General features: G+C 52.7%; 5 protein-coding genes across 5 annotated transcripts; 4 read left to right on the top strand and 1 right to left on the bottom strand.

Annotated features, from left to right (window-relative positions):
• Window positions 1-376: 376 nt before the first annotated feature.
• B0H65DRAFT_584553 (uncharacterized protein) lies at window positions 377-1,188 on the top strand (the record flags this gene model as incomplete). The annotated part of the gene is made up of 2 exons (XM_062830899.1): window positions 377-423; window positions 505-1,188. The coding sequence occupies 2 exons, from the start codon at window positions 377-379 to the stop codon at window positions 761-763; spliced, it is 306 nt and encodes a 101-aa protein (XP_062686183.1). The 3' UTR covers window positions 764-1,188.
• Window positions 1,189-2,486: 1,298 nt separating this feature from the next.
• Window positions 2,487-5,953, top strand: B0H65DRAFT_438104 (uncharacterized protein; the record flags this gene model as incomplete). Its single annotated transcript, XM_062825351.1, has 2 exons — window positions 2,487-3,030; window positions 3,093-5,953. The coding sequence occupies 2 exons, from the start codon at window positions 2,487-2,489 to the stop codon at window positions 5,951-5,953; spliced, it is 3,405 nt and encodes a 1,134-aa protein (XP_062686182.1).
• Window positions 5,954-15,053: 9,100 nt separating this feature from the next.
• On the top strand, window positions 15,054-16,877 carry B0H65DRAFT_438103 (uncharacterized protein; the record flags this gene model as incomplete). Its single annotated transcript, XM_062825350.1, has 1 exon — window positions 15,054-16,877. One exon carries the CDS (start codon window positions 15,054-15,056, stop codon window positions 16,875-16,877), a length of 1,824 nt encoding a protein of 607 aa, XP_062686181.1.
• An 890-nt stretch (window positions 16,878-17,767) lies between these two features.
• On the top strand, window positions 17,768-19,460 carry B0H65DRAFT_449772 (40S ribosomal protein S4). Its single transcript, XM_062825972.1, has 3 exons — window positions 17,768-17,907; window positions 18,117-18,539; window positions 18,771-19,460. Exons 1-3 carry the CDS (start codon window positions 17,894-17,896, stop codon window positions 19,117-19,119), a joined length of 786 nt encoding a protein of 261 aa, XP_062686180.1. The 5' UTR covers window positions 17,768-17,893; the 3' UTR covers window positions 19,120-19,460.
• Window positions 19,461-23,473: 4,013 nt separating this feature from the next.
• Window positions 23,474-24,873, bottom strand: B0H65DRAFT_25239 (uncharacterized protein). The gene is made up of 2 exons (XM_062822487.1): window positions 24,188-24,873; window positions 23,474-23,845 (listed from the first exon to the last, which is right to left on the bottom strand). The coding sequence occupies exons 1-2, from the start codon at window positions 24,550-24,552 to the stop codon at window positions 23,566-23,568; spliced, it is 645 nt and encodes a 214-aa protein (XP_062686179.1). The 5' UTR covers window positions 24,553-24,873; the 3' UTR covers window positions 23,474-23,565.
• Between the last annotated feature and the right edge of the window lie 2,043 nt (window positions 24,874-26,916).

Raw genomic sequence — 26,916 nt, 5'->3', positions numbered from 1 at the left:
CTTCCCCTACCCGAGAGCAACTTGGAACTTTTGTCTCTCGGAGTTCATTCCGTCATTTCATCCATCGTCTTCTTGGCCACGACAGTCGTTACTATATCCATCACTCCATCACAGCAACTTATTAACTCTCGACATTTATTGTCGTTCTATTGTCGATATAATTGCCACCCGTGCTACCCTCTCTGCCAGAACAGCCCTGCATCTCGTCGGCACGATGGCTGAGGATTCGGAAGTCCATGCCAGACAATACGGAGGGTACCCGATAGTATCGGCTGTGCCGTCATGGAAAGTTGGTGTGATTGTCTTATGTGCCATGCTCGGGGGAGCCGCCAGCATCTTCTTGTTCTCTTAGGTATATGAGCGATGGATTCGGGCAATGATAGCTGAGATTTGGGCAAAGAGAGCTAGGAACCCCGCGGAAAAGTAAGTCGATTTCTTTTTTTTGTGAACTGCAATACCTATCATATCTCGATGACCCACAGCTAACCAAAAACACTTGACCAGCAACAACGATATCGAGCTGGGAAACCTGCCCCCGAGGACGACGCCCACGAACATGCCGAACGAAGACGAGAACGGAGACAGGGGCATCATCGAGCTGAGAGACCCGCCCCAGACGACGACAACCCGTACGGAAATCCAGAACCAAGATGCGAATGGAGACTTGGGCACCGGAGATCTAAGTGACAGAGATGTGCTCGAATTCTCCTCGGAACAGCACAGAGACGACAGCGCACGCGGCTGGAGTCCACTAGACGCCTAAAACGTTCGGTGGTGATTCCGGCAAAGTGGGACCGATCCGGGGAACGGACATCGGTGACCCACCGGCCCACTGATCAGCGGTCTGGCCAAGAGCCGCACGGATTGTCCGCAAGTGTTTCTATTCTGGGCCGAAGCCCAAACGCTGATCCCTTTCCACATTTTTCGGCTGTCAAATCATCGCATCAAAAGAAAGTCCGGAATCACACGTGCGACTGGGTTGCACAGCATGCATAGGGCACAGAAACCCCAACTTATCCATGCATAATATCCCGCGACCGCTATGGAGAGAAGTCATCTTACAAAAATCTGGAAAACATATATCGCGGAATCGAAGCAAGGGTATAACATCTGTTATGATTTACACAGCGTGGGATATCGGTGGACGCCTCTTTTCGCCGGAACACTGGTCCCGAGCATTGTGGCTTTCACACTTATAGCGGACGGGATGGTTAAGGGGGATCCACTGATGAAAATAAAGGACCGGGTAGTGGGGAATTGGCTATCTCGGGTACAATTTCCGATTTTAGACCGACCCCAACGACCAAGAACCAGCCAGCCTTCACACAAACACTGAACAACGACGCCGGCGTCAGCATCAAGCCATCAAGTCCGCGGAAGGTCATGAAGAAGTCCTGCAGCGTTGAGAGTGTGTTTGGACCAATGACAGACCTGGAAGTAAGTTTTCCTGAATCTAAAGGCCCGAGAAGGCTAGACCAGCACGCAGACTGGGGTTCGATGGCACCCAAAATCACCAACTGCAGTCTTGGCAGGGGTATCCCACCTTGAGCCCACCATTCGATGCAACCTTTTGATCGGAAAGGGAAGGCCGCCAGGGTTGTTCAGACTCTTCCCCTCGAGCTATTGAATCTGTCAATCCGCTTAACATATTTCTGAGCACAGCGCTAAAAGCCCAGGCAGCACACCCACCAGGCTAAAAAGGCGGTCCCAGAGATTGCAGCGAGAGAGGAGATACAGGAAAGAACGAGGAGAGGAGGAATTACCACAGCCAAGTCTTCACTCAACCCATTTTGCGTCAGCTGTCCTCACGAGCTGGCCTTACGGTTCCAGGAAAACAACATCATCATGCCCAAAGCGTCTTCATAGCTTTTTTATGTATGTAGGTATAGACAATCAGTTCAGCGAGTATCGATTCTTTCATGCACCAAGTTGCCTCACAGTACCGCATCGCAGATCTTCATTCTCCGTAGTCGTCTCTGAACTGGAAACGCCCCGGTTCTCTGAGAGCACTGACTGAAGACATGCACGGTTCTGTCCCCAGACCCCAGAAAACGTGGTTAATTTCCACTTGCATTATGACAGTCCAACTGCACAGTTGTCGCCCGGCCAAGCTGGCTTACCGGCACGTTGACCCAGCTTGGGCGCTTGGCCGGACCGGGGCCTGGCTCATCTCGTCAACAAAGTCCAAAATCCAGCGAGCTAGACTCTTCGTGGACACTCGGGATGCTAGCCCTCAACACCGGTGCAAGATCGGGAGCACTATGAAAGGTAAGCTTGCCCACCCATCCGGCTCTTGTATCTTCTTCTTTTTTTTCTCCCTACGTCCCTTTTGGTCCTGTTCAACCCCATCACCAAACGGCGTGCTTTCCAGCCGTGCAAGCCTTGTGTTTGCGTCCTCTCTTTGAGATAATATCATTCATACACTCTTTACGGTCCCTTTTCACGGGTATAGTCATTCTTTTCAAAACACAAAAGCTGATATCATCATGCACAAAAGTCTTGTGGCAGCGGCCGTCTTGGCCGCTACCGCCCAGGCCCACGCCGTCTCGGAGCCCAAGGTCAACGTTTACTGGGGACAGAAGGGAGACACTAGGCTGAGGGATCACTGCGACCAGGCCAACTTCGACTATGTTACCATCGGCTTCGTCAACAACTCCCCCGAGCAGGACAAGTCCGGCCTGAACTACCCCGGCATCAACTTCGGCTCTCACTGCGATGCCATCTACTACACGAACCCCCTGACCAACCTGGCGTCTCCTCTGCTCAGCAAGTGCACCGTCATTGCGTCGGATATTCAGTACTGCCAGGAGAAGGGAAAGAAGGTTCTGCTTTCTGTCGGTGGTGCTGCGGTCACGGGCTCGAGTTATCCTCTGTCTAGCGATGCCAAGGGCGAGGAGTTTGCTAGCTTCCTGTGGGGAGCCTTCGGACCCTACGATTCCAAGTGGACGGGACCCCGTCCTTTTGACTACGCTGGTAACCACGTCTCGGTTGATGGTTTCGACTTGGATATTGAGGTCAACTTCAGCTCAGGTATGTCAATGTGGGGTTGGAGAGTCAAAATCAGAAATTGACCATTGGCTAACTCACTGCAGTCGGCCAAAGTGCTTATGTCGCCTTGGCTAAGAAGCTTCGCGAGTTGTACAACGGCAACAGCAAGTACCTCCTTACCGCCGCTCCCGAATGCCCGCTTGATGATGCCAACTTCAAGATGAAGTCCATCATTGCCAACGCCCAGTTCGATGCCCTCTTCATCCAGTTCTACAACAACCCTGGCTGCGCGGCTGCCTCGAACTCTGGCTTCAACTACCTCCAATGGGAGCAGGCCATTGCCACCGGCAAGAGCAAGCACGCCAAGCTCTTCATCGGTCTTCCTGGCTCTTCTGATGCCGCCGACTCTGGTTACATCGAGCCCGTCAAGGCTGCCGCTCTCATCAACACCTACAAGACCCGCGCCTCTTTCGGTGGTGCCATGATCTGGGATGTCTATCACGGCCAGAAGGTGACCGACGGAAAGACCTTCGTTGATGCGATTAACACTGCCTGCCACGGCACCGCTAAGCCCGCCACCGCTGCCCCGGCTCCCAACGCCATCGGTTGCACGGCTTACCACACCGTCACTCCTGGTGAATACTGCTATCTGATTGCCCAGAACTATGGCATCACTATTACCGAGCTCATCAGGTATAACCCTACCATGAATGCGGCCTGCGCCGTTCAGAGCGGTCAGAAGCTGTGCGTCAAGCAGGGTATTGTGACTCTTGCGAGTACCATCACCTCTGCTCCCGCTGTCTCCTCCACCGAAGCCGCTAGCTCGAGCTCTGAGGCTGTCAGCACCGCTGAGTTCTGCGAAGACGAAACTACCACCTCTGCCCCTGCCATCACTTCCGCCCCGGTTGTGATCTCCAGCAGCGCCATCAACTCCGAGATCATCAGCAGCACCACTACTGAAGACGACTCTTGCGATGTTGAGATTATTTCCGAGGATCCTGTTGGTTCCGCTACTGAATCCGTTGTTGTCTCTTCCACTGAGGCCCCTGTTGTCTCTGCTACTGAGTCCGCTGTCGTTTCCGAGACTGCTTCTGTCACAGAGCCCAGCCTGATCAGCGTCAGCTTCAGCATCGAGGTCCCTACCACCACCGATGATGCTTGCGAGGATGACACCACCCCCTCCGAGGTCCCCTCCGCCACCGAGGGTCCTTCCGATGGCTCCTCCACCGCTATTGATCTTTCTATCATCACTTCTGCCCCCGTCGTTATCCCCTCCGGCGGCAGCTCCGAGATCATCAGCAGCACCACTACTGAAGACGACTCTTGCGATGTTGAGATTATTTCCGAGGATCCTATTGGTTCCGCTACTGAATCCGTTGTTGTCTCTTCCACTGAGGCTCCTGTTGTCTCTGCCACTGGGTCTGCTGTTCCCTCTGACCCTATTGATGATGAGATTATTACCAAGGATCCTGTTGGTTCCGCTACTGGATCCGTTGTTGTCTCTTCCACTGAGGCTCCTGTTGTCTCTGCCACTGAGTCTGCTGTTCCCTCTGACATTGTTAGCGAGAGCATCCTTCCCAGCGGCGTTGTTCCCAGCGGTGTCGTTCCCTCCGGTGTTGTTCCCTCCGGCATTGTCAGCGAGAGCATCATCCCCAGCGGTGTCGTCCCCAGCAGTGTCGTCCCCAGCGGTGTCGTTCCCAGCGGTGTCGCCCCCAGCGGTGTCGTTCCCAGCGGTGTCGTTCCCAGCGGTATCGTTTCCAGCATCATCTCCGATGTCACTTCTGGGCCTACCGATGGCAGCAACGTCGTTGTCCCCTCTGCCTCCGTCTCCGTTCCCATTGAGAGCGGTATCTCCTCTGCCCCTGGCGCCGGTGTCACTTCCGCCCCCGCTGAGGAGTGGACCACCTCGACCATCTACGCCACCACCACCTCTACCATTACCAGCTGCGCTCCTGAGGTGACCGACTGCCCCGCCAAGATTGGCCAGGTCACCACCGTCGTTGTCGCCATCGGCACCACCGTTTGCCCCGTCACCGCTACCGAAACCTCCGCCAGCGCTCCCACCGGCATCATCACCTCGGTCCCCATCGAGTCGATCCCCGCTGGCTTCACCACCTCGACCATCTACGCCACCACCACCTCCACCATCACCAGCTGCGCCCCCACCGTGACTGACTGCCCCGGCAAGATCGGCCAGGTCACCACCATCGTCGTCCCCGTCGGTGTCACTGTCTGCCCCATCACCGAGGCCTTCCCTCCCGCCACCTCGGTCCCCGCCGCTCCCTCCGCTGGTGCCCCCGGTGCCCCTGGTGCTCCCGCCGTCTCCGCGCCCGCCGTTCCCTCTGGCGGTGCCGGTGTCCCCGTCCCCTCCGGCAGCGCCCCCGGTGCCCCCGGTGCTCCTGAGGTCGACACCACCTCCACCATCTCCGTCACCTCCGTGAACTTCACCACCGTCACCGTCGCCAAGCCCACCGCTTCCGCTCCCGGTGCTCCCGGTGCCGGTGTCCCTGCCGCATCCTCGCCTGCGGCCTTCCCCTCCGAGGTTCCCTCCGGCGGCGCCCCTGCCGTCCCCAGCGGCACTGCCCCCGCTGGCACCGGCGTCTCGCTTGCTCCTTCCAGCGCTCTCGCCAAGCCCACCGCTTCCGCTCCCGGTGCTCCCGGTGCCGGTGTCCCTGCCGAGTCCTCGCCTGCGGCCTTCCCCTCCGAGGTTCCCTCCGGCGGCGCCCCTGTCCCATCCGTCGTCAACGCCCCTGCCGTCCCCAGCGGCACTGCCCCCGCTGGCACCGGCGTCTCACTTGCTCCTTCCAGCGCTCCTTCGACCTACAGCATGCCTGCGCCGCCTGCTCAGACTGAGCCTGCCACCGGCTCTGAGCCCTCGGAGGTTCCTGTCACTGCAGGTGCCGGACGCAACGTTGTTGCAATCGGTGTCCCTGCTTTGATGGCTGCTTTGATTCTTGCGTTGTAAATTTTCGATATGCACGTGGCAGGAATGTTGAATGGAGGATGAACAACTGAAAGGGATGCACAATGGTGGGTACATGGATGAAGAAGAAGAAGAAGAAACTTTTGGACATGCATGATTAGCAAGCTCTTTTTGGACATGTCAGAAAGTTTTCTTTTACACAGTGTACTTGCATTGTACCTATTACCATCTGCTTGCATCTCTTTCTCATTCATGTCCATGTTCATCCATGTTTTTGCATGCATTCATCCTAGAGATATCCATGGGGTCTACGGTTGAAGAAGGGAAGAAGGAAGGGATGTTGGAATAGCAACAAGGCAAAGCGAGCGAGCATATCTGGTTTTTAACTTCATTTTCCTATCTGTCACATGTTTCCTAGAGTAAGACTTCACTTCTTCTTTGTTTTTCTTTGTGTATATATCAGATGAATAAGATACGATGATTACATCTTACGCTTGGCGCTGACATGACCTGTCTCAAACTCTCAATCCACTCCAGTCCATGAGAATGTCGAAGATGGTCAAGAGAAGACGTGTGTTGTCGATTACCGTACCTCCTTCGTTATTGGTACGACAATCCGCGCTGCCTACCTCTACCATGGGCAGACGGACTAGCTAGACAGGCACAATCCAGTCAGACTGGTGTGCGATGACAGTCCTCCATAAAGACGACTCGTCAGACTTGAAACCTCGTCCAAACCTCTTGGCTTGACAGTCATGAGAATCCAGCATCATCACCAGTCAAGCCCATGAGTGTTCATCAGTTATCTCCCCTTCGTGGTGTGATGTGTCGGTCAAACACCCAAGGCTGTATAAATTTCAAATTGCCGTCACTTGGCATTGGTAGCCAATCTCAGGTCTATTGATGATCAAAATAGAGCCAAAAAAAGAATCAAATGAAAAAGACAGCTTCCACTACGAAACCACAAACAGAAAGAGAGAAAAAGGTCCACTCAACCATAGAGGCACAAGTGACACCAGTAAGTACCTACAAATCAAACTGCTTACGTGCTTACCTGCTGCTAACCCGCTTAGCTCACCTAGCTCAAGGGATCTCGATCTAACTTGGTGATCTCACTGCTTGGCTCGAACTGGATCTTGGATTCCCCTGGACCTATGCTTCCCGTTGTCCCCTCACCCATTAGACGGATTTGGAGGGATACATGCGAGCTAATCGCTGTCCAGTTAGTCTCAGTGGGTAGTGGGCAGCCGTAATGGCAGTGGGTAGAGGTAGCGGGCAGTGGGTCAGGGAAGTTGTTGTGATCCCGGCCATACCTAGTTCCCTTGGTTTTTTTTTCCTTTGACACATGTTGGTCTACCTGGGTTGGCGATAGTCCTTGGCTTGTTGAGTCTTGAGAGTGGGAAAGTGGTAATGGAGTTTTGTTCATCATTCATGCCAGCTAGAAGTAGCTAGGTTGACTTGACCGTCTATACTATACGACACTCGCTGAAAGCTTAACTACCTACCAGATAAACAAGTCAAGCACCAGTCCCGGAGGAGCTCACTGACTAGGTAGGTAGGATTTGATCGGTGAAGTGCAGTTACAAGTCAGTCAGCCATGCTGATACCATTCGGCTCTCTACTACTTCATTATAGCCCAGCTTCAACAGTGAGTCTCTAATGATCCATTCAATTCACGACCATGACCATCTCCCGCCCGTCGGCATCGAAAACTGCAGTCATGTCTTGTTCACTCCCACACTGTTTCCTTGATGGCCTTGAAAGTCAAGTCAGACTATCATCACTCATTTCTCCTCAATTCGCCCGTCCGCCTGATGGCTTATTTGCCATGGTTACTTTTCCCTGGTTCTTCTGGAAGCTTCTTCTTCTCGCTCACGCACACCGTCACACCTTTCCATGGCTTGCCTGCATCGATCGAGATCCGAAATCAAGATCAAGATCGTGAACGTTCACTCGCTCGACATAATGTGATGTGATTGCCCGAGATACGAAATAGGACATCCATAGCGAACGTAGTGTACACATCAAACTTCCCCTCCATTATTGACAATCAAAGATGAACTAAGCTAGCTCTGCCTCAGGTAAGTAAGTAAGTAGCTGGCGGTGTTGCTTGCTTGATAATGCCTTACTCATCTCCTTACCTACTTCCAATTCTCACTCATCTTCACCTATGTACCTTCACTATCCCTTCTCATTCCTTTTTCAGTCTCACTACAGCTCAGTAGTACCTCAACTACCACCAGGGTACTCGGATATTTTTTTTTTTTCCCATTCCGCACCTCAGATGAAACAGGTTGGTGGTAATGGAACCCGTCCAGATGGAGATATGTACGTACTATACATGTCTCTTGATGGAGTGTGCGCATGGGGAGATATATATGCATATCTCACAACCTATAACCCAAACACCCGGATACCCTAGAACGCGCGTGGCATAAACATGGCATGGCGTGACCATAACATCCACATAGCATGATGTTGAGTGCAAGGTGTGGCTATTGTGGCATATATTTGACTTAAATTCGCCTGAACCGGAGTAGATGGCGCGCGGATGGGGCTTGCCTTCACCCCCAACTCGCCTAATGGCAAGCTGCCTCGACTTTGCTTTTTTTCGGGCCGTAGAACTGCTAGAACTGCTGCTAGAAGGAAATGTGTTTCGGGACTTGACTGGAGAAGGAAGGAAGGGGCTGAACTCGGACATTTCCCCATTTCCCCATTTCCTTCAATGTCTTACCTAGTCCCTCAAGTCCTAAATGGGACCTGGCGGCTACCGACTACTGCGTAGGTAGTGCGTATTGCGTAACGTGTAATGAGCAGTTGAAAAGAAAGAATAACAAAATGTGGCGCTCCCGCGGCGTTTATTATCGTACCATCTTTTAACGTAAAGATGTCTCTCTTTTTCGTTTTTGGAGTTCGTTCCACAGCTCTCAGTTCCAGCTCCGTGGGATGGGATGGCATGGCATGGCATGGGATGTACCGAAGCAGCTTGTACCGAAAGAGAAATGCTATGCAAGCAGGGCAAGCTATGTTCCAGTCGAATCGGCTAGCTGCCGCTTACTGGGCTGTTCCCTCGTCACGTGCGTGCCTGGGCTATAATGAGACAGTACATACCAAAAGTAGATTCGGGGCAAAGGCCCGGGTCCGTCCAGGCCCAGATTCAAGCCACATTGACTCTCGCGTGGGTACCTTGTCTTGGTAGCCTTGGTAGGTATGTACCACCGTTCTTTCGGATACACGTGGGTTATTGAAGGAAGACAAGGAAAAAGTAATGCATGTATGTCTCTGATTGACATTGGACCTGGACTTGATCCGATCCGTTCTGGCGGGACCACCGCGGACGCGGAGTGCGGACGCGGACGGACTGGAAATGGGAGGGATGCGTTCGTTCGGATGCAGTGTGTGTGTGTCCTTGGGATTTGCCAAGCAATTGTGGGATATGCAGGTAATAGTAGGTACTTTCCGAACGACTGGAACGAAAGCAAATCCAGGTAGGAATAATGTAAATAGGTACCTACCTAAACCTGGTTGTATGAAGCATGCGGCCAGATTCAGATGCACAATGTAGGTGAGCTTGAACGAGAAGAAAGCTGGAGGTAAGTAGGCATGTAGCAAGTGGAATGTAGTGTATGCATGTCTCTGTTTTCCTCGTGAGTTTTTGTGTAACGGTCTAGAACTTTCCCCTCCTTTCTTGTCCTCCTCCTCCTCATTCTTCTCATTCCCCTCAATATTTTAGTTTAAGATATTGAAACGACGAGACAGCTCGGCCTGAACAGTATGGGGGTTCCAAGATGAGCAAGTTTTATACACTGACTGGATACTGTGTGAACTTTCATGACGGGCAGAACACTGTGCAGAGCCAGTTAGGCTAAACTGGACTAGTACTAACCTATGGGTTGGAGAGAAGAAAGACACCTCGGTCAGTCCGGGAGACGCTAAAAAGGGGCGTGTGCTTTAAGGGAGAGACCGAGCTCGATATGTTAAGGGAGCGATAGTAGTGTAGCTTATGTGTTGTACATTGGTAGCTGAATGAGAGAAAGATAAAGCACGTGAACGTAGATGGGTGGACAGAGAGGTAAAAAAGAAAGGAAAGCTTCTAGAAGGTTTGATAAGATGTCTTACAACGAGTCCTTCCCGAGCGAGATTCATTGCTTGTTTTTTTTCTCTCGCCTTGTGCATTTGTGACGATGAAAAACTTCATCATTGCAGCACTGTTACGTTACTATTGTGGTGGAGAGTTGGAAGAAGAATCTGCGCTTCTTGCACATCAGTTCATCCGGGGTTAACTTCCCCTTTTCTTGCTTTTCCTCTCTCTCGATCACCGGGCCCGGATCTTGCGTGCCGGTGCACGACACTTGCCGGTACTCCTACCCGACAAGGCCCGTGGACGATCAGTGGTTGGGTATGTGACAGAAAGGGGACAGCCCGGCTGTACGGGTGAAACACGGCTTTTCATGCTGGCCAATGTAGTAGTGGAACGGAAGGTGATAATTTGTTTCGGCACCGAGTGGTGTTTTTCACACAGAAAATCTGAAAATAGAAGACCTCACTCACCTTCCATCTTGTGGCTGATGAGTTTTAAATGCCCAACGACAGCGTAACAATAAAAACGTGTCCGAGTGATGTGATTCACACCATGTATGGGCACCCAGAGGCCAATGCCGAGTGGCATTTGCGCAGTCAATGGTCTGGGGGATCGGCCACTCGGCGATGAACTGGAGGATTCTCGGCTCTCACCTGTGCTTGGCTGGGCATCCACCAGGCGTGCTAGGTAACGATCAGGTGAAAAACGTGCTTTGGTGATGGCAACATCCCCACTAACGCCAGCACTCGTCAGATGCCAGCTCACTCCAGGAGGCATGTAACACGTTTTCTTCCTCGTGCAGCGGGAGGAGCCAGAGAGGAGTCAGTGAAAAGTTCTCCGTCGGGGTTGGGGGCAGGCGAGGCAGGGTAAGGGGAATAATTTGGGCGAACCAGTAGTCAAACAGTGAAAAGTTGTAGCAGACTTTTCATCGGGCCACCGGCACCTTCCCGAAAGGACGTCCGCGAGTTTCTCTAGCAGGGCATGAATGCACCTCGGACTCTCTGTGACGGGGAATGGGGTCCCAATATGCCAGCTCGTGTAACTGTGATATTGAACTCCATGCGTTCTGGCTACCAAACCATGACATTGTATGTCGTTGGAACTTTCATTGCTTGCACACGCTCGCATCACACAAGTATTGGTAGGAGGACTTGAGTGTAGGTCATGCGTGTGTGCGTCTGGACGCCTGAACGTGATCCTTCTGCGAGTGAATGCCTTAATGTTGAGGCCCAGAACGATCAGCTGGCTTGGCCGAAGATGGATATTTGACGAGTCTCGAAGCGGTGACGGACACCCCTTGGTATTGACGTAGGCGGTTGCTCTTGCCACGGCACAGCGGAAGAGTTGTGTCCTAACTGTCCGGGATCTCCCTTCGAGTCATATCCATCTCTTATTGAAAGCATTGACACTATTTCGGCACACGAGCCTCAGGGTCCATCAGGAGTCGGAGGCTGGGCCGAGTCCTTAGACCCAATAAGCTTCCATGAATAGCTGACAACAAAGACTTGCTCGCGATAAGAGATTCCCCTCGCAAGCTTGGACTTCTACAGCTTAGGTAAAACTGGAGTATTTCGGTCATACTACATCTCCACTCGGTACGGGCCGGAGATGGAAGCGGTGACCACCGGTCATCTCATCTCGAGATGATGTCGTTTTGTAAGGTTGCCACCGGCCCCTGAGGCAGTTGAAATTTTTTTTTTTTTTTTTGATTCCCATTTTCCATGAGTTTGATTCGGTGACCTCACTGAGCTCACTTTTGACAGCGGATAAGACCGGCAGTTTCCAAAGGTGTGAGGACTTTTTTTTTACCCGGCTTGCTGCTGTGAAACCATACGAGGCAGGGCAGGTTCGATGATGTCTGTTGCACACTGGTAGTAAGTGTGGATGTAAGCAGTCGGGGCTCAAGCAGGCGGCCACGAGCTACCTTACGTAACGGATCACAGATGCAACTGCAACAAGCGTCAACGGCGGTGATGATGGATCGCTTGATGGATCGCGCGAAGATCGGGCATGGAACTCATGTGCCATCATCTCCACCGATATCTGGCATTAGTGAGCTGGTATGGAGGCGAAGGTAAGGTAAGTCGATGGAGGCGGAAGCGGAAGCGAGTCCGACTCCGGGCCAATTCCACCTTTCTTTGCAGCTGGCATGGCCCCTCCCAGTCTTTGGGTGTCTCCCAAGCGTGCCTGGCGTGCTTCTCGTTCAGTAGCCAATATCGTGACGATCTGGGTGTCCGTACCATGTACCAATTTCCACGAGAAATGGGCGTGGGCAGGGTGAGCCAGCCAGTCAACGGTATCGATATGAGGCTCGCGTGCGTAGATGGACACAACGTTTGGTGGTTTCGCCGTCGGGAAGCAGCTTCGGTTGATGAAGCTAATAAGCGCGGATCTGGCAGATGAGAAAAGGTTGTTTCGCGGAGGCATGGCATTCAAGATGTGAAGGGATGGGTGAGGCCGTTGTTTGATAGGACGCTTTGAGAGGTGGTGTCTCGTGTGTGTACATCTAGTACATAGTCTAGATAGTAGATATCTCAAGTATCTCCGCGGTTGGCGGCTTTGGCGGGCGTCGAACCTAACGGTCGGGTCTGGACAGGGACAGACGGCTGCTTCGCCACTCAGCTTCCACTGGCCCGCTGGCGTGTGAGTGGTCTTGGTGGTTCCTCAGTGGTCCAGGCCTAGAACGGCACCTCCAGGACTGCATCACCAAAGACGTGGATGGCGGCCCGGATGAGAGACCCAGAAGAGGGTTAGATCTCCCGAAGAGTTCTCAGATGACATGTCAACATGCCAGTGCCGGAGAATGCGTCCTTCTTAACAGCAAAGCCTCGGGTGTATCTCGCTGTTACAGAAGACTCAAGTGTCGTCGCAGCCGTGTAACCGTGCCTGTGAGAATAGCTCTGCTGCCCTTTCCCTTCGGACCATTCAGTGGACTCGACTCCCCTGACGGCGTCTCCTCCGCCCCATCTTTCCGAACTCCGTACAGTGGAGGTGGAGGCCATCCCAAGCGGCCGGGTGGGTAGTCGTGTCGGCGACGTGAGTGGCCAGCGTGTTTGACAGAGGGAAGTGCCGTAAATGTCTTCAATTGCCCCCCCAATGAAAGGTGGAATTGGCACCGGCTCGTTCTCATTCGATAGCCGAGGCTGCATCATTTTTTTTCTTGGCTTTCTCTGCTTTCGTTCATTAACAATCATAGCGGTGGCGGCGGACGCGGAATGGGTTGACTTGCAACTGCGGAATGAAACTTGATGAATAACGGAGATGGAAGCTTCCATTTTTCAACATGAAACCTTCTTTTTATTTCTCTCGCTTTTTCTCCCTCCCACGAGTCCACGACTCCCACTCATTCCATCCCACACTCTGTCCGTCTTATGAGCCAGACTGAACCTGAGAGCCTTGCGCGCATTCCGCAGGCCGGAGCTGAAGGAGGCGAAAAAGTAAAAGTGGAAATGTGATGGTGCCAAGTGATAGAGGAGTACAACACTCAACAGCCATGTGAGGTACTTTGCAGTCGAAGGGAAAGACTCTGTGATAGCTAATCCCTTGGTGGTGGTGACTAATGCCCTGGATGGTGCTGGATATGTATGTGCCTGGCGAGCGTGGCCGGGGAGAGGAACCCGGATGAAGGATCATCGAGCGAGGGAAGCGAGGGAAGGGGGAGAGAAGAGAAGAAGGACCCCAAGATCCACTGCCCTGAGCAACAATAAACTAACCCCACCCATTACCCTACACTATTAGGTGAACGGGTCTATCTACAGGCTATCGAACCGTGCGCTTATTCATGCTTTGGGGACTTTTTGGGTTTTTGTTTCACTTGCTCATCCACAATGTCCATCACACATACTCGGAGTCTAGAGGTAGTAGCCATGACAAACTGAGGAAAACCTCCAGTTTAGCAGCTGGATGAACACGAGTCAGACACCTCTGTTTAGTCAACAGTCACCTTATCCAGCTTCCCTTGTTGCCGGGAATAAACTTGATGGGACCGGGTACCTGTAGCTGAACCCAGGCAGACCATGACAGCTGACCAACATGTCGGATTCAACATCTACCTGTCTCCCACAATATTTTAATGTAGAGAGACGATGATCGTGCCAAGCTAGAGGAGGCGTGGTCAAGATCTAGATGTACACATAAACGCACATATAGAGACCAGGACTGATGGTGCAGTCCAGAAGCAGTCTTCAGGTGCCAAGCTTCCCTTTCCAGCAGCAGCTGCCCACAGCGCCCGCCGTTGTTGGGGGGCCACGAGGGGGGCACAACCACACACACACAAACCCGACCCTCGCATCGCTCATCAATGGAACTGCCGTCTCAACGGGGGCACGATGGGGGCACAGGCCACACTGGGGGTAGGTAGTACGTACAGTGCGGGTAGCGGGTGGGATTCTTTCGATTCCCTGGATTCCCACTACGGTGGTCCTAACGCATAGTTGTATGCAGGTGCTGCGGGTCACCTCCCAGGGCAAGTACCACAGTTATCGAACGACCTAGCTTGGGACCCAATGGGGCATTCAGAAGGCCGCGGAAGTGGTAGGTCGCAAGGTACAGTGGGCAACAGGCCCTGCTACGTACCACTCCATGGAACCTCTGTGGGCTCACATCCTGGGACCTCCAGGCTCGTCCGAGAATCATCCTTAATTCCAACTTCCTTTTTTCCTCCCATTCCCTTTCCCTCCGATCCTCTTTCCTCTCCGCCTGCTTTTGTCACGAGGGTAAACAACTTTGTCTCAGTCTTGGTTTCCTGCGCTGTGGGCATCGAGGGTCTCGTGGGCTTTGTTCTGGGCCTCGCCTTTCTTCTTTAATAGATCTCTCTTCCAAATACCATCTTGTGTTTATCAGACTGGGAAAAAAAAGTTGCCATCCCTCCCCTCCTCCGTCTTCGTCACCACAGATCGCGCTGTCCACATCCAAGATCCCGTCACAGCAACCCAATTTTCAACAGACAGTTCAATACTAGACTCACCTACGCATCCATCCACGCTGTCGCCCTCAACGCCCCCGGGTCCCGCCTCGCCGACTGCCCAATGCCGGCTTCCTCGGGGCAATCCTTCCTCCACGATGGCTACCATCGAGCCACGGCTTATGCACCTCTCAACCGTACTCAACACTCAGCAAGCCGATAGCCCTTCACCTGTCCAGCTCGTTCCTATAACGACCCCCGTGAACAACAGCTCGCTCTATCTACCCACCTTGCCCCGCGATGCTGGACAACAACAGCAGCAGCAGAGAATCGACAAGCAACTGCCGACACTGCCACCGATTCATACGCTCAGTAACGAATCCTTGACCAAGCAGACGCCAAGGATAGACCCTTTTGGAAGCGATCCTGCAGCTCGTCACCCTCCTTCGAGTCATTCCCTCCAATTGCTGCTTTCAAACTCCCCAGAGACGAGCAGCACGCCCCTCTCTCTGCGCAGGCCTGCAGGCGACCACCCCGATGCTCTCCAAGATGCCTACAACAAGAAGCGACAGCGGGCGCTCGCTGCCAAAGACGATTATGTCCAGCTGCCTCAGCCGCTCAAGAAGCAAAAATCCACCCAAGAGGTGGTCCTTCAACAAGTAGTCACGGTCCCACCCATTCTCAACGGGCTCCACGAACCGCCACCCAACCCCAACGCCAGCAGGTTTCCCCCAATACTCTCCGGCGTTGTTGACCATGAGCCACCGAGGATAAGCGGTTACATGCATGATCTCAGTCCTCCGACCCATATCCCTGCCTCGACAACAACAACACCACCCGCGGAATGGTCCATTACATCACCACCCCCAACAGACGGAGACAAGACCAGTGGCGGAGCCAAGGCAAAACGAAGGGCGGCGAAACCACGGAGAAAGTGGTCCGATGAGGAAACCAACAATCTTCTACTGGGTGTCAGTCGGCATGGTGTTGGAAAATGGACGACTATTCTGGAGGATCCCGACTACAAGTTCAACGACCGAACTGCCGGTGACCTCAAGGATCGGTTTCGGACCTGCTGTCCCGAGGAGCTTCGTGGGGGTTCAAGCAAGAGGAGTCCTGGGGCCGACAAGTCTACATCAGGCGAATCAACCACGCACACGAACAGCAGGCACAAGAATGGCTTGTCGCTGGACGCTCTCTTGAGCAACCCAGAGGCCGGACCGAGTGATAAGGATAGGGGTGACTCCGATTCTGCCCCTGCGAAACAGAGAAAGAGTCGGGCACACCGGAAGAAGATGGAAGATCTTGTCGAACTGGGAATCAGGGGTCCATTCAAGAAGTCTCACCGTCGTGAGAGGCGTCCATTTACGGACCTGGACGACAAGGAAATTCTGGCGGGACTCAAGAAACATGGGCCTGCTTGGACCAAGATCCAACGCGATCCAGAGTATCATCTTCAGAGCCGCCAACCCACGGATTTGCGCGACCGGGTTCGCAACAAGTATCCGGTAATCTACGCAAGCATTGAGAAGACCAATCCCCGGGACAAGGACCAACAAGCCCGCGGGAGTGCGGAGGCGTCTACATCCAGCATCAGTCTGCTGGAACCTTCCATCAATCCTACCATGTCGAAAACTCTCGAACCGACCATAGCACGATCGATAGAACCGCAAGTATCGCGACAGAGCTCCAGGGAGGAATTGCCAAAGTGGCTCCCGAGTACAACATGCGAACCGACAGAGACTCTGCCCGGTCTGGCTTCTGTCTTTGCTGACTTGCCTGACGGTCCTCTGTCGTCGTCATATTTCGGAGGACCGCCTGACATGGATATTTCCCGACTCCTGCTAAACGATGCCCAAGACCCTTCCTCGGCCTCGGAACGCCTGAGATACGGACAGGGAGGTATGGGGGGAGGGGGGGCAGTCATTCCAGGAGGTCAGGATGGTTCATCGGGTGGACCCGCCCATCGGAGGGCTCTCTGAACCGCGAGGTAACAGGTAGGCATGCAGAGAGCTTGCTACAATGTTGCGAGCTTTTGCCGCCAGCGAGAGAGATTTTTATCGTCTCTAACACACGGGAATTCTCGCACAGTAAACGGCCTGCGCATCGTTTGAACTTGACGACTTCCATTTGTTTTTGCTATGTTATCAGCGTATACGGGTTTCTAGATGCAGGGCGTAACCGGTCATCAAGGCGGGGTTCGAGAAACACTTTTCTTTGCGTCTATATACACCGGGCGGCGTCAGTCAAGGGGCTGACAAAGATTGGGATCGGGAAATCGGGGGCACGCATTTGTCTCTTAAGGAAAGAGAGAACAACTTTGGGAGGAGTGCATCACACATAGCCATGGAGAGCATCTCCATGGTTGTCACCGGGATCAGATCTATAGGAAGATTTGAGGCGGGAGCAACCTTCCACCATGGAGGAAGACGAGCTGACGAGAGAGATACAAAAGACGAGAAGAAACATTAGTGACAGACATGCATACTACCCAACAGCGTGTTCAAAGTATACGAACGAAGCAAATATGAGTTCGATTGACTTCAATCAATGCATGACCTGATGCCAGAGTGAATATCATGAGGTGCTTTCCGAGTCAACGTATCAAACACGAGCCTGGTAAGAGCGCTTGTTCATGATGTCAGGCCACCGCGGGTGAGAATGGTGATGACATTTCAGGGGCAACAGCCGGGAGAGGATGCGGAATGGATGATCATCGTGGTCAACCCTAACCCTGATTACCGACTTCTTTCAGCTGGCGACTGCTCCACAGCAAGTGAGGCGTTGCAGTGGGGCGCAAAACCACAATGTGGAGCACAGACCAAGCCGTTCGCGAAGCTGCCAAGCGCCAAGCACAATTGCCGGCTCTCACCGCCTGCCCACAGGCCGCTAGGGTTTTCGAGGCACAAAACACTTTTCATATTTACCTGGCCGGCCTCTTCGACGAACTTTCCCTCCCGATTTTCTCGACCAGCAAATCCATTAGCCAACCGTCAAAATGGGCAGAGGACCGTAAGTGCACCACCCCTACGGATCGCTGACGATGATTCTCGATTCGACGATGCTTTTCGGCGACGCAGCATTTGGATGGCCAGTTTCGAGTTCGGTCACGTCTTCGAAATTGGGCGCCAAACGCTGCAACACCAAAAGATCGCGTCGAGATGTCGCAAAACTGAAGCTTCCCGGCGACGGCGATGACTGACTCCGACTCCCTACTACAGGAAGAAGCACCAGAAGCGCCTTAGCGCCCCCTCGCACTGGCTTCTCGACAAGCTGTCGGGTGTCTATGCCCCCCGCCCTTCGGCTGGTCCTCACAAGCTCCGCGAGTGCATGCCCCTCATCGTCTTCGTGCGCAACCGCCTCAAGTATGCGCTCAACTACCGTGAGACCAAGGCCATCATGATGCAGCGCCTCATCAAGGTCGATGGCAAGGTCCGCACCGACATCACCTACCCCGCCGGCTTCATGGACGTCATCACCATCGAGAAGACTGGCGAGAACTTCCGTCTCATCTACGACACCAAGGGCCGTTTCACCGTCCACCGCATCCAGGATGAGGAGGCCAAGTACAAGCTCGGCAAGGTCAAGCGCGTCCAGCTTGGCAAGGGCGGTATCCCATTCTTGGTTACGCATGATGCCAGAACGTAAGTTCTGCCCACATCTATCAGCCGTTGGACCAAGCTTTGGTAGATACGCGTGGAAGTTCACCCTTCCACTCCCCCACATGTCCTACGCGACACCTTTGCGGGAAAGTGGGAAAGTGGAATGGGGGAACATATCCTCTGCGATCACACAACTACAAGCGAGATCTATACGGCTGGTATGTCCAAACTTTCCCTCCCACGGTTGACTAACCTCGTGTGCGTGACAAACAGCATCCGCTACCCCGACCCCTTGATCAAGGTCAACGACACTGTCAAGATCAACATTGAGACTGGCAAGATCGATGACTTCGTCAAGTTCGACACTGGTGCCATCGCCATGGTCACCGGCGGTCGTAACATGGGCCGTGTTGGTGTCATCACCCACCGTGAGCGTCACGATGGTGGTTTTAACATCATCCACGTCAAGGATGCCCTTGACAACACCTTCGCTACCCGCGAGTCCAACGTTTTCGTCATCGGCTCCGAGAAGCCCTGGATCTCCCTCCCCAAGGGCAAGGGTGTCAAGCTCTCCATCGCTGAGGAGCGTGACCGCCGCCGCGCCAACGCTCTTGCCCACTAAATGTGTGCAAGTGTGTTTTCTGGTGCTTCATGACTAAGGATTTCGGGCATAACGGGGGCTTTTGGCTTGTTGATACCTAACGATTACTGAAAAAGCATGCTGGGATGGAGTTAATACGGGAATGTAAATTTCAAGATACCCGTCGCGTAAGAGCGACGACCCTTAGCTCCGTACCTAGGTATTTCTAGTTTTAGATGGATGCCCAAACATGGCTCCTGATAACTGGATCACAACAACCGGGCCCTCGTGCCCTTGCCTTATTCAAACTCTGTCTGATCCATATCATCTCGCTATTGTGAATGCGATGTGCTTACGTGTTGAATTTTTTGGCGAGATCTCTCCGAGTCCCGTCACATTGTTCTAGGGTCCTACTAGCTTGGGTTCAACTCATCACACATAACTACGTGCGTGCCAACCATGCCCAAGATGGCCTTGTTCCGCGACGACACATCAACCAACAACCTCCGACACTCGCCCACTCGGCTCGAACCACTCGGATCATCCGAACATTCCTCGAGGCACCCGCCGCGTTATTCCCCCTTTCTTCCCGTCCCGCCCTTACCCATCAGGAACTTGTTCTGAGATTGGATCCCAAACCGACAACAATGCTACCACCATGAGAAAAGGGTGTTGGTGATATCCCCCTGTCCAGTGTTCATCCAGGCCTGTGATCACAGTCTTGATTGAGTTCAAGCGCGCCAACCAGACCGGACTTGGCCACCAAGACCAATCTCCCGTCCCATGGATCATGGACACCAAGGTAGGAACATCCAAACATCCAGAACATCACGGCTGCGAGACACTTGGGCTCTTGGAGTCTTGGACTATCTGTTGAGCACTGTTGACTACGATGTATTTGAGTATTCAGTGCGTCTAGTCTACACAATAGGTAGGCAGGTAGGTAGGTGACGGTCATGTTCATGTTCTTCGTTGTAAATCATTACTGGTTTACTGGTTTTTACGCCCGACGCGAGCAGAAGGCCCCAAAATCGTTGAGTGACGGACCGACTGGGGTTCACTTCTTCCATGCCTTTGCCAGGAACCTCAAGGGTTCAGTTTCAAAGTTGGAAGCTGGTTTACGTTTTACTTTGAAACCACACTGTGGTGTCTTTGAGTCTCTCTTTGAGGTGAAAGGATCAAGGTAGAATGATGGGAGCCGTGCAAGGTAGGTAGGAACGGGAACAGAAAAGTATCTACATGGACGGCATATACCAAGGCAAGTCGGTATTCTTGTTGGCGCTAGCTAGAGGTAGGTACATATTTCGGTGACTTCAAACTCGGGGTCTTACTAACTTCCCATTGCCCTGAAGCCTGACACCGCCTGGTTGGAGATCTGTGTAGTCTCTGCCCTTGCCTACCTAGATATTGATCTATCTACCTACTTACCCATCTACCCCTTCTTCCAGTTTCAATCTAGTCTCAACTGCCTAATATCTCCAACCCGATCACCAAGCGCACAAGGGGAAAAGAACATGAAGTGAAGTGGGGTTGGTGGCAGTCCTGAAAATGGTAGTCTGAAGGGACAAGCCATGGATGACAGAGATGGGAGTCAAGGGCAGACAGAAGGAAAGGGGTCAGGGAAAGGATTCCAGGGAAAGGGTCCGGGGAAAAGCGTAAGCGGGTGGGCGGCTAGAGGAGAACAGTGACTAACCCCTGAAGACTTCTTGGCTGCTCGGGGATGACCTTGAAACCCAGCTCTTGAAGACAGAAGTAGTCCAAGCAGCCAGTGGGTGAGCTGAAGAGGAGGGTACTTCGTTGTGATAGTGGCGCCGGAGGCCTCATATCGGGCATCAAGTAAGTCAGAAAGCCGGCTCGGGAGGCCTAGGCTGGGCTGAGCACGTACAGTGCTCATCTGCTGGTGATGCATGGCTGCTGGGTTGGGTTTGAGAGGTCGTGGGAAGCACAACCGCGGTTACCGCGCTGTTGCTGGACTGGCTGGCAGAACTGAGCTGCCCGGAAGGAGTCGGGTGTGATGGGATATCTTTGGTATGTGAGATGCGATGTGATGGTATATGGTTGTTGAGGAGTGGTGGAGTAGTAGAGTATCGGCGGTGTTGGCTGGACTGGGATAAGTAGATGGGGCATTTCCGAGAGGAGAGAGATTAATGGATCTCTGTAAAGGCTTCTCTTGCTCCCCTCTTGGTTCCGAAGACCATGGTGGGTCACCAGGACTCGGGTGATGAGTGTCGTTGATCCGGACGAATCATGATGTTGTTTGCCTGCTCGACGGCTTGACGGGGCGGTAGGGCAGCAGACCCGGGCCGAGGCTTGACGGAGGAGGCCTGGTGGATTCGTTAGGCTTGATACGAGGAGATCCACGAGAAGAGGAGCAAGAAGGGGATGGGAAGGGGGATGGGGAGGCTTTCCGTTTCGGCCTTGGCTTCACATTCACCCTTGGTTTCGCACTCATCCTTATGGGTGAAGTTTTGGGTGGATTGGGCTGGACATCGATGCCATGGACGGGGATATTCTTCTGAGCTCCCACTTCTCTTCCTGGTTTTGATGGGCAGTGCCCAGGTAAATCCACTGTGGAAGAAACATCCATCAAGTTAACATTATGCTGGTAACAGAAAACACTTGAATCTACCGCATCATCGAGGGGTAGATAGCACATACTCTGTGGTCATGAGTTGGAGCAGGTTCCGAGAGAGTCACTTACATCGAAATCCGATTTGACGAACCCTCGGATAAGCCGAAGTGACCGGTGTTTTTGTTGCCAGTGGTACCTTCGTTATAGACGCCGCTTAGTCTAGTTCTTCCGAGTGACTGTACATTATTCTCGGAATTGCGTCGGTGACTGGCTCAATATGTAGTTTAGTTGAGAAGCCGGAGAAAGAATCATCTCCATAAGACTCAGCCCTTGTTCGAATTTGCTCCGTATAATGACCATTTGAGCCAGTCAAAGCCCTTGTTGCCATCCTCACTGTGTTTTGCCGTTTCTTATTCCCTCCCTTCCCATGAAAGTGGCTTTTAAACGTCTAGTTCTTCTACCAGCGACCCTTCTTTGCGCCCCATGTAGTATGTGACGACTTGTCAAGTGCGAGTGTTGAAGGCTTTCGGATCCTCAGCGTAAGTCGCTGTCCTCTCTCAAACTGTGTGATTCCAGAACCGCGAGTGGCCAGGAAATGCAAACAGGAAATTGCCTACAGCTCACCACGGTGAGCGGATGCTCATTCCCCGATAAATTGTGATTGCCTTCATCTGGTTGCGGCGGCTTTGGGTATGATCAGCACTACCGGCAAGGTGAAGTCCTTTTTGTGTTACTCGGCACATATTCGCCTCGTTTAAAGTTCACGGCAACAATTCATCCCAGAGTTCTCCTGTCCAAACTTGGGCAACAGTGAAGAGACGACCGAGCCCCCTGAGCCGCTTGATCATCAAGCCAAGCCAGGCACAACAACGGCCGTTAGTGTCAAAGCAATGAGGCTGAGGCATACACGAACCCTTGGGAAGTGGAGGTAGTACATGTCAAGTAATCGCAAACCATATAGTATTCAAGAACCTAGCCGGTACCACCAATCTCCTCGGAAGCACGACATCCTAAGGCTTTCCTCGCGGTTCACGACATTTTATGAGGAAAGTAATGATTAATGGGGAAGGACCGATGGTGAGGAGAGGTAAGAGCCCGGGGTTGAATGGTGAGTTCATGCTGTTGGCGGGTGACAGCATATTTCGACGGTGTTGACTAGCTGGGACTTTACTTCAACATCCACTGGATGATTTGTGAAGCAATGTTTCTTTTTGCTCGTATGATTGTGTGCTAACGTTGATGTCAACGTCGTTAAAATCGAGTCCCTTTCTGATAATGTAAGAGGCCGTTCATTCCCCGTATGCGAATGCGAACTGAACTGGACGGCCGTAGCTCGTATGGGTACCTCCAGAAGCTGGTAAGCCACCCAACTGACGTTTCATCTGGCCCTCCTGCACAGTCTCGTGACCATCAGCTGACGTGCGGGTAAATGCTTGAAGGGTGCGGAAGGCTTTTCTCTCATCACGTCCATCTATCACTCCCAGTCCTGCTGGGAGGGGTGAGTGGTAGGTACCATCTTGACAAAAATTGAGGTGTCAACTACACTACTTCCCAGCGATGTCCGGATGTTGATCATCGTACATGCGATAGAAGCAAGTGAGTGCAGTAGTCTCGAGTCTGTGTGATGTTTGTCGCACCGTCTAGACCAATCCTGGCTGAGGCGTAAGGAAGGGAAAGGGTCACGATCGATGGGCGCTTGTTTATCCATGGTCATCATTGGTGTGCTGGCCATAGCATGCTCTGCCGCACCTTCTTGTATGGAGCGCTAGATATGCAAAGTTGTACGCTTGGGGTCAAGGCCATGGTCCGAAGCATCTTGGTTGAGAAGTAGCTTCCTGCGTAGTGCGGCTACGCTTGCGAAGTTTGATACTGGCTAAGTCGGAGATATCCAGCTGGTCAGGGATTTGTTTTGGATGCTATTGTGAGGACAGAGGACGGGCAATACAGTCAATGTAGTACTCAGACACAAAGGGCGCTGTGAGGATGCACACCAGACATAGTGATAAAGGCCAGTGAAAAGTCTTGAAGCTGCCATTGCTACTCACCACACTTGATCGTTGGCTCCCGCCATAACGGCGACTGTTGGGCTTCAGGCTTCTGAGGGGGTTCTGGAATCCGAGTCGGCACCGTGACCGAGCTTTCTGCCCACCGTGCCATCTTTCGGAGATGAGTGGGCAGGTGGGCGGCTGTCTGACCCTGCCGGCCTGTCAGCTCTGCGTAAGACATATTGCTTTTTCTGCTCCGAGAATTTGGAGGTGGCGTCTCGCTTGAGCTCTCGCCGATGTCGTCTGTAATGACAATCCGGACTCTTTATGCCTTGGCATCTCGGACCACGACGAGATAAGCGAATTCGAACGCGAAGAACCGAGAGTTAACAATGTTTGTGCTTGGAAGTTTGCCTTCTTTGCTCGAGATGATGAAGTGTATGGCATGTCGGCCGAAGGAGTGAGTGAGCATTGTAGCTTGAGACGGAATGCGGTAGGTGTGACGACGGGCAATTGCGGTCGCTGAGGGTGTGGGTAAAAGTTGATGTCTCACTGTTGGCTCAGCTTGATAGGTAGAAACCCAAACTCGAAAAGAAAGAGAAGAACGAGGAGGATTTCAACGGCTTCCAAATTCCTTGGTTCGAAAGAAGCGGTCTGCATGGTATGAAATGGGAGCCATTCCCACAGGAGCGCATCGACAACGTAAGCTGAAAGAAGACGAGGCAGGTATTCCGAGGTAGGAAGACTAGGTAAGATTCTGTCATGTCGTTGGTCTGGTGGTGGGACCGTGTAACCCCATGACGGTAAATCTGCTTCTCTGGGATGCAGGCAGAATGGCGACGCTTGTGCCAGATGGACAGGACTCACAGGTTCTGTCTCAGAGACAATGTTGGAAGCTGGTTGGTGGTGAAATTCCATTTTGAGGCTCAGCGATCTGTGCCTCTTGGAAGCGGTCGGTCGGTCAGGGCCGAGCCATCTTCCACTTGATGATCATATGGACATGTTGACGGATGATGTGGGAGTGCGGCAATGAGTCCGATCCTGCAAAGTTCTTCCCCCCGCTGCCGATGATGGAGGGGGGAAGGAATAGAAGTGCAGATTTGGCAAGAAGGAAGATGCTCAGTTTCGAGCCGAAGCGGTGGTGTTCAGAACTTGAAGTGGAAAGAAGGTTGGAGTGAGGGTCAGTCGTCCGTCCTCCCGTCGTCGTGTGATTTGTCTCCGCCTGTTGTGCACTTTCCGTGGAGCTGTTGTGGGCTTCTGGAAGGTGGGACCGCCCGGGTCCGTCAAGGTGCTCCAATGCGGGGCAGTTCCACCGGCTTGGCGTCTCCGTAGGGCAATTACGGGCAAGGAGGGGCGGGGCTTGTAGCGGCAGGAGCTCAGGCGGGGTCCGCCAGGGTTGCACGTGGAGCTTTCCACATTTTCAAACTTCACGCATCTGAGCTGCGCCTTCCAACATTGTGTTGTATCACCAACACCGCATTTCAGTCTCAAGGCAGCCGTCCGGTCAACCATTGCTCTTGCTATCCTGCTATTTTGCCTACCTGCCTGCCTCTTCTACAGGTTTCACCGCATTGTTTCTCCGTGCCTTCAATTTCAAACGAGGTTCGGTGAGTCCTCGAGCTGACGGGTCGTGACTGCGTTGAGGAGTGAGAATATCTTTCGCGCAACACAACACGACTCGGCGAGCATCCCGAACTTGGCCGGATTGGCAGAAATTGACGGCAATTCCAACGGGGCGTATGAAAAGTTGCACCGCATCTGAGTGAGGTGCCAAAAGGCTCGTTGAGTTTCTTTCCCCGCACTTTGTCTTGAGCAGTCTGTCGCCGTTACCTCACTGTTGTGGTCCCGTCTGGGGAAATGACTCTGGCAAGTCTGACCTCACTTCACTTCTGCCATTTTTGTTTGCTCCCGCAGCCTACTGCCAACTTCATCACTTCTATTTTGTCCTCATGACCTCGGCAGTCAAATCCAATTCCCGTGCTTACTGCTTTTCCTACCACGCTTCTGCACTGAAGTCACTGGACAAGCATGAGGATGGGATGGGGGTATTCCACCCATTCAAACATGTAGGGCGAAAGAGGGTCAGAGATGATATTCACCGTATGGTAAGTGTCCGTCATAGGTACACAGTTTCACGAACTGACAGTACCAAAAGCACTTTAGATGGTGACGAGGCCGTCGAGAGCTGGCTGACATGTTTGGCTTGGAATAGCCCTCTTGACTCCCTTGAGGTCGCAATGAGCGGCATTCTTTCACCGAAATAACCAAATACGGCTCCGGCGGTTCCAATAACCCGGTAATGAACACACCACTGCCATCTATACGTCTGCCAGATCAACCTATCCCGAGCCTTCAAATACAGATATATACTATGGACGACTTCAAGTTTGGTACCCTCAAGTGACGGGATTACCGCACATTGCACGCTCCTCACCGCATTGTCCGTTGGTGATTGCGGCCCGACCATGTGGACGAAGAGCTGATGCGTCAGACAAAAGCAAGTGATCAGTAACGGATGCGACCTACGCGCGGCAACTCGACCTCGAGGGTTGCACAAGTTGCAAAGGCTCTGGGCCTGGCGGGCAAGATACCGAGAGTTTGCCAAGCCTTCACAGTAGTCAGGCATTCAGAGGCTTGAAGGGCAGCAGGAATGCGCCCATGACAGCGCTTCCAATTTAATGACACTGTAGATCGTCAACTTTCTTATTCCTCACGACTCGAAAACGAACGCCAAGATTCATTCTGCATAGGTGTGTGGCTTGCCCTGCCTTGTCCGGGACACCACGAAACCGGTACCTGGGAGCGAGCTGTTGGCAGTGGCCCGATCGACGGCGTTGGGACAAATTGCCGGTAACCCCCATTACCCCCCTGACTCAGAAATGGCCAATCCTCAAAGAGAATTCCCATCTCAGGAGCTATGATGCATGTAACGGTGGTCATGGCTTATACCTACCTACTTTGCTGGCCCTTCCTCCCACCTTGGGTTGCAATCTACTTCCAACTTCTACAGAAGAAGTATCAAGGATGTCCACTGCAGTAGTGATCGATCAGTAATAACAGGGTCTCAGTAATAACTGTAATAACTGTTTCTGTAAGGAAAAAATGGTGATTCAAACGCGGCCGTGCGTAGACCCATTTTTTCTTTGGTGTTGTTAGTAGCCTGACTGGCCATACAAACCCACTATGAGTGCCCTGTACGTGGAGGGCACGGATGGGTGCACGGACCATTGTTTTAGCGGTAATTACTGAAAATGTAAGGGTAAGGAAAAAATGGGATACTTT

The sequence above is a fragment of the Neurospora tetraspora genome (genome assembly GCF_033439725.1).
Source record: "Neurospora tetraspora strain CBS 560.94 chromosome Unknown B0H65scaffold_1, whole genome shotgun sequence".
Taxonomy (NCBI): domain Eukaryota; kingdom Fungi; phylum Ascomycota; class Sordariomycetes; order Sordariales; family Sordariaceae; genus Neurospora; species Neurospora tetraspora.
This window is presented reverse-complemented; position numbering and strand designations above follow the sequence as displayed.

Coding starts and splice junctions, on each gene's coding strand:
- B0H65DRAFT_449772 (XM_062825972.1), top strand. Junction 18,540..18,770: donor GTTACGCATGATGCCAGAAC/GTAAGTTCTGCC, acceptor CGTGACAAACAG/CATCCGCTACCCCGACCCCT.
- B0H65DRAFT_25239 (XM_062822487.1), bottom strand. CDS start 24,552: ATGGAATTTCACCACCAACCAGCTTCCAACATTGTCTCTGAGACAGAA. Junction 23,846..24,187: donor CCTATCAAGCTGAGCCAACA/GTGAGACATCAA, acceptor ACAGGCCGGCAG/GGTCAGACAGCCGCCCACCT.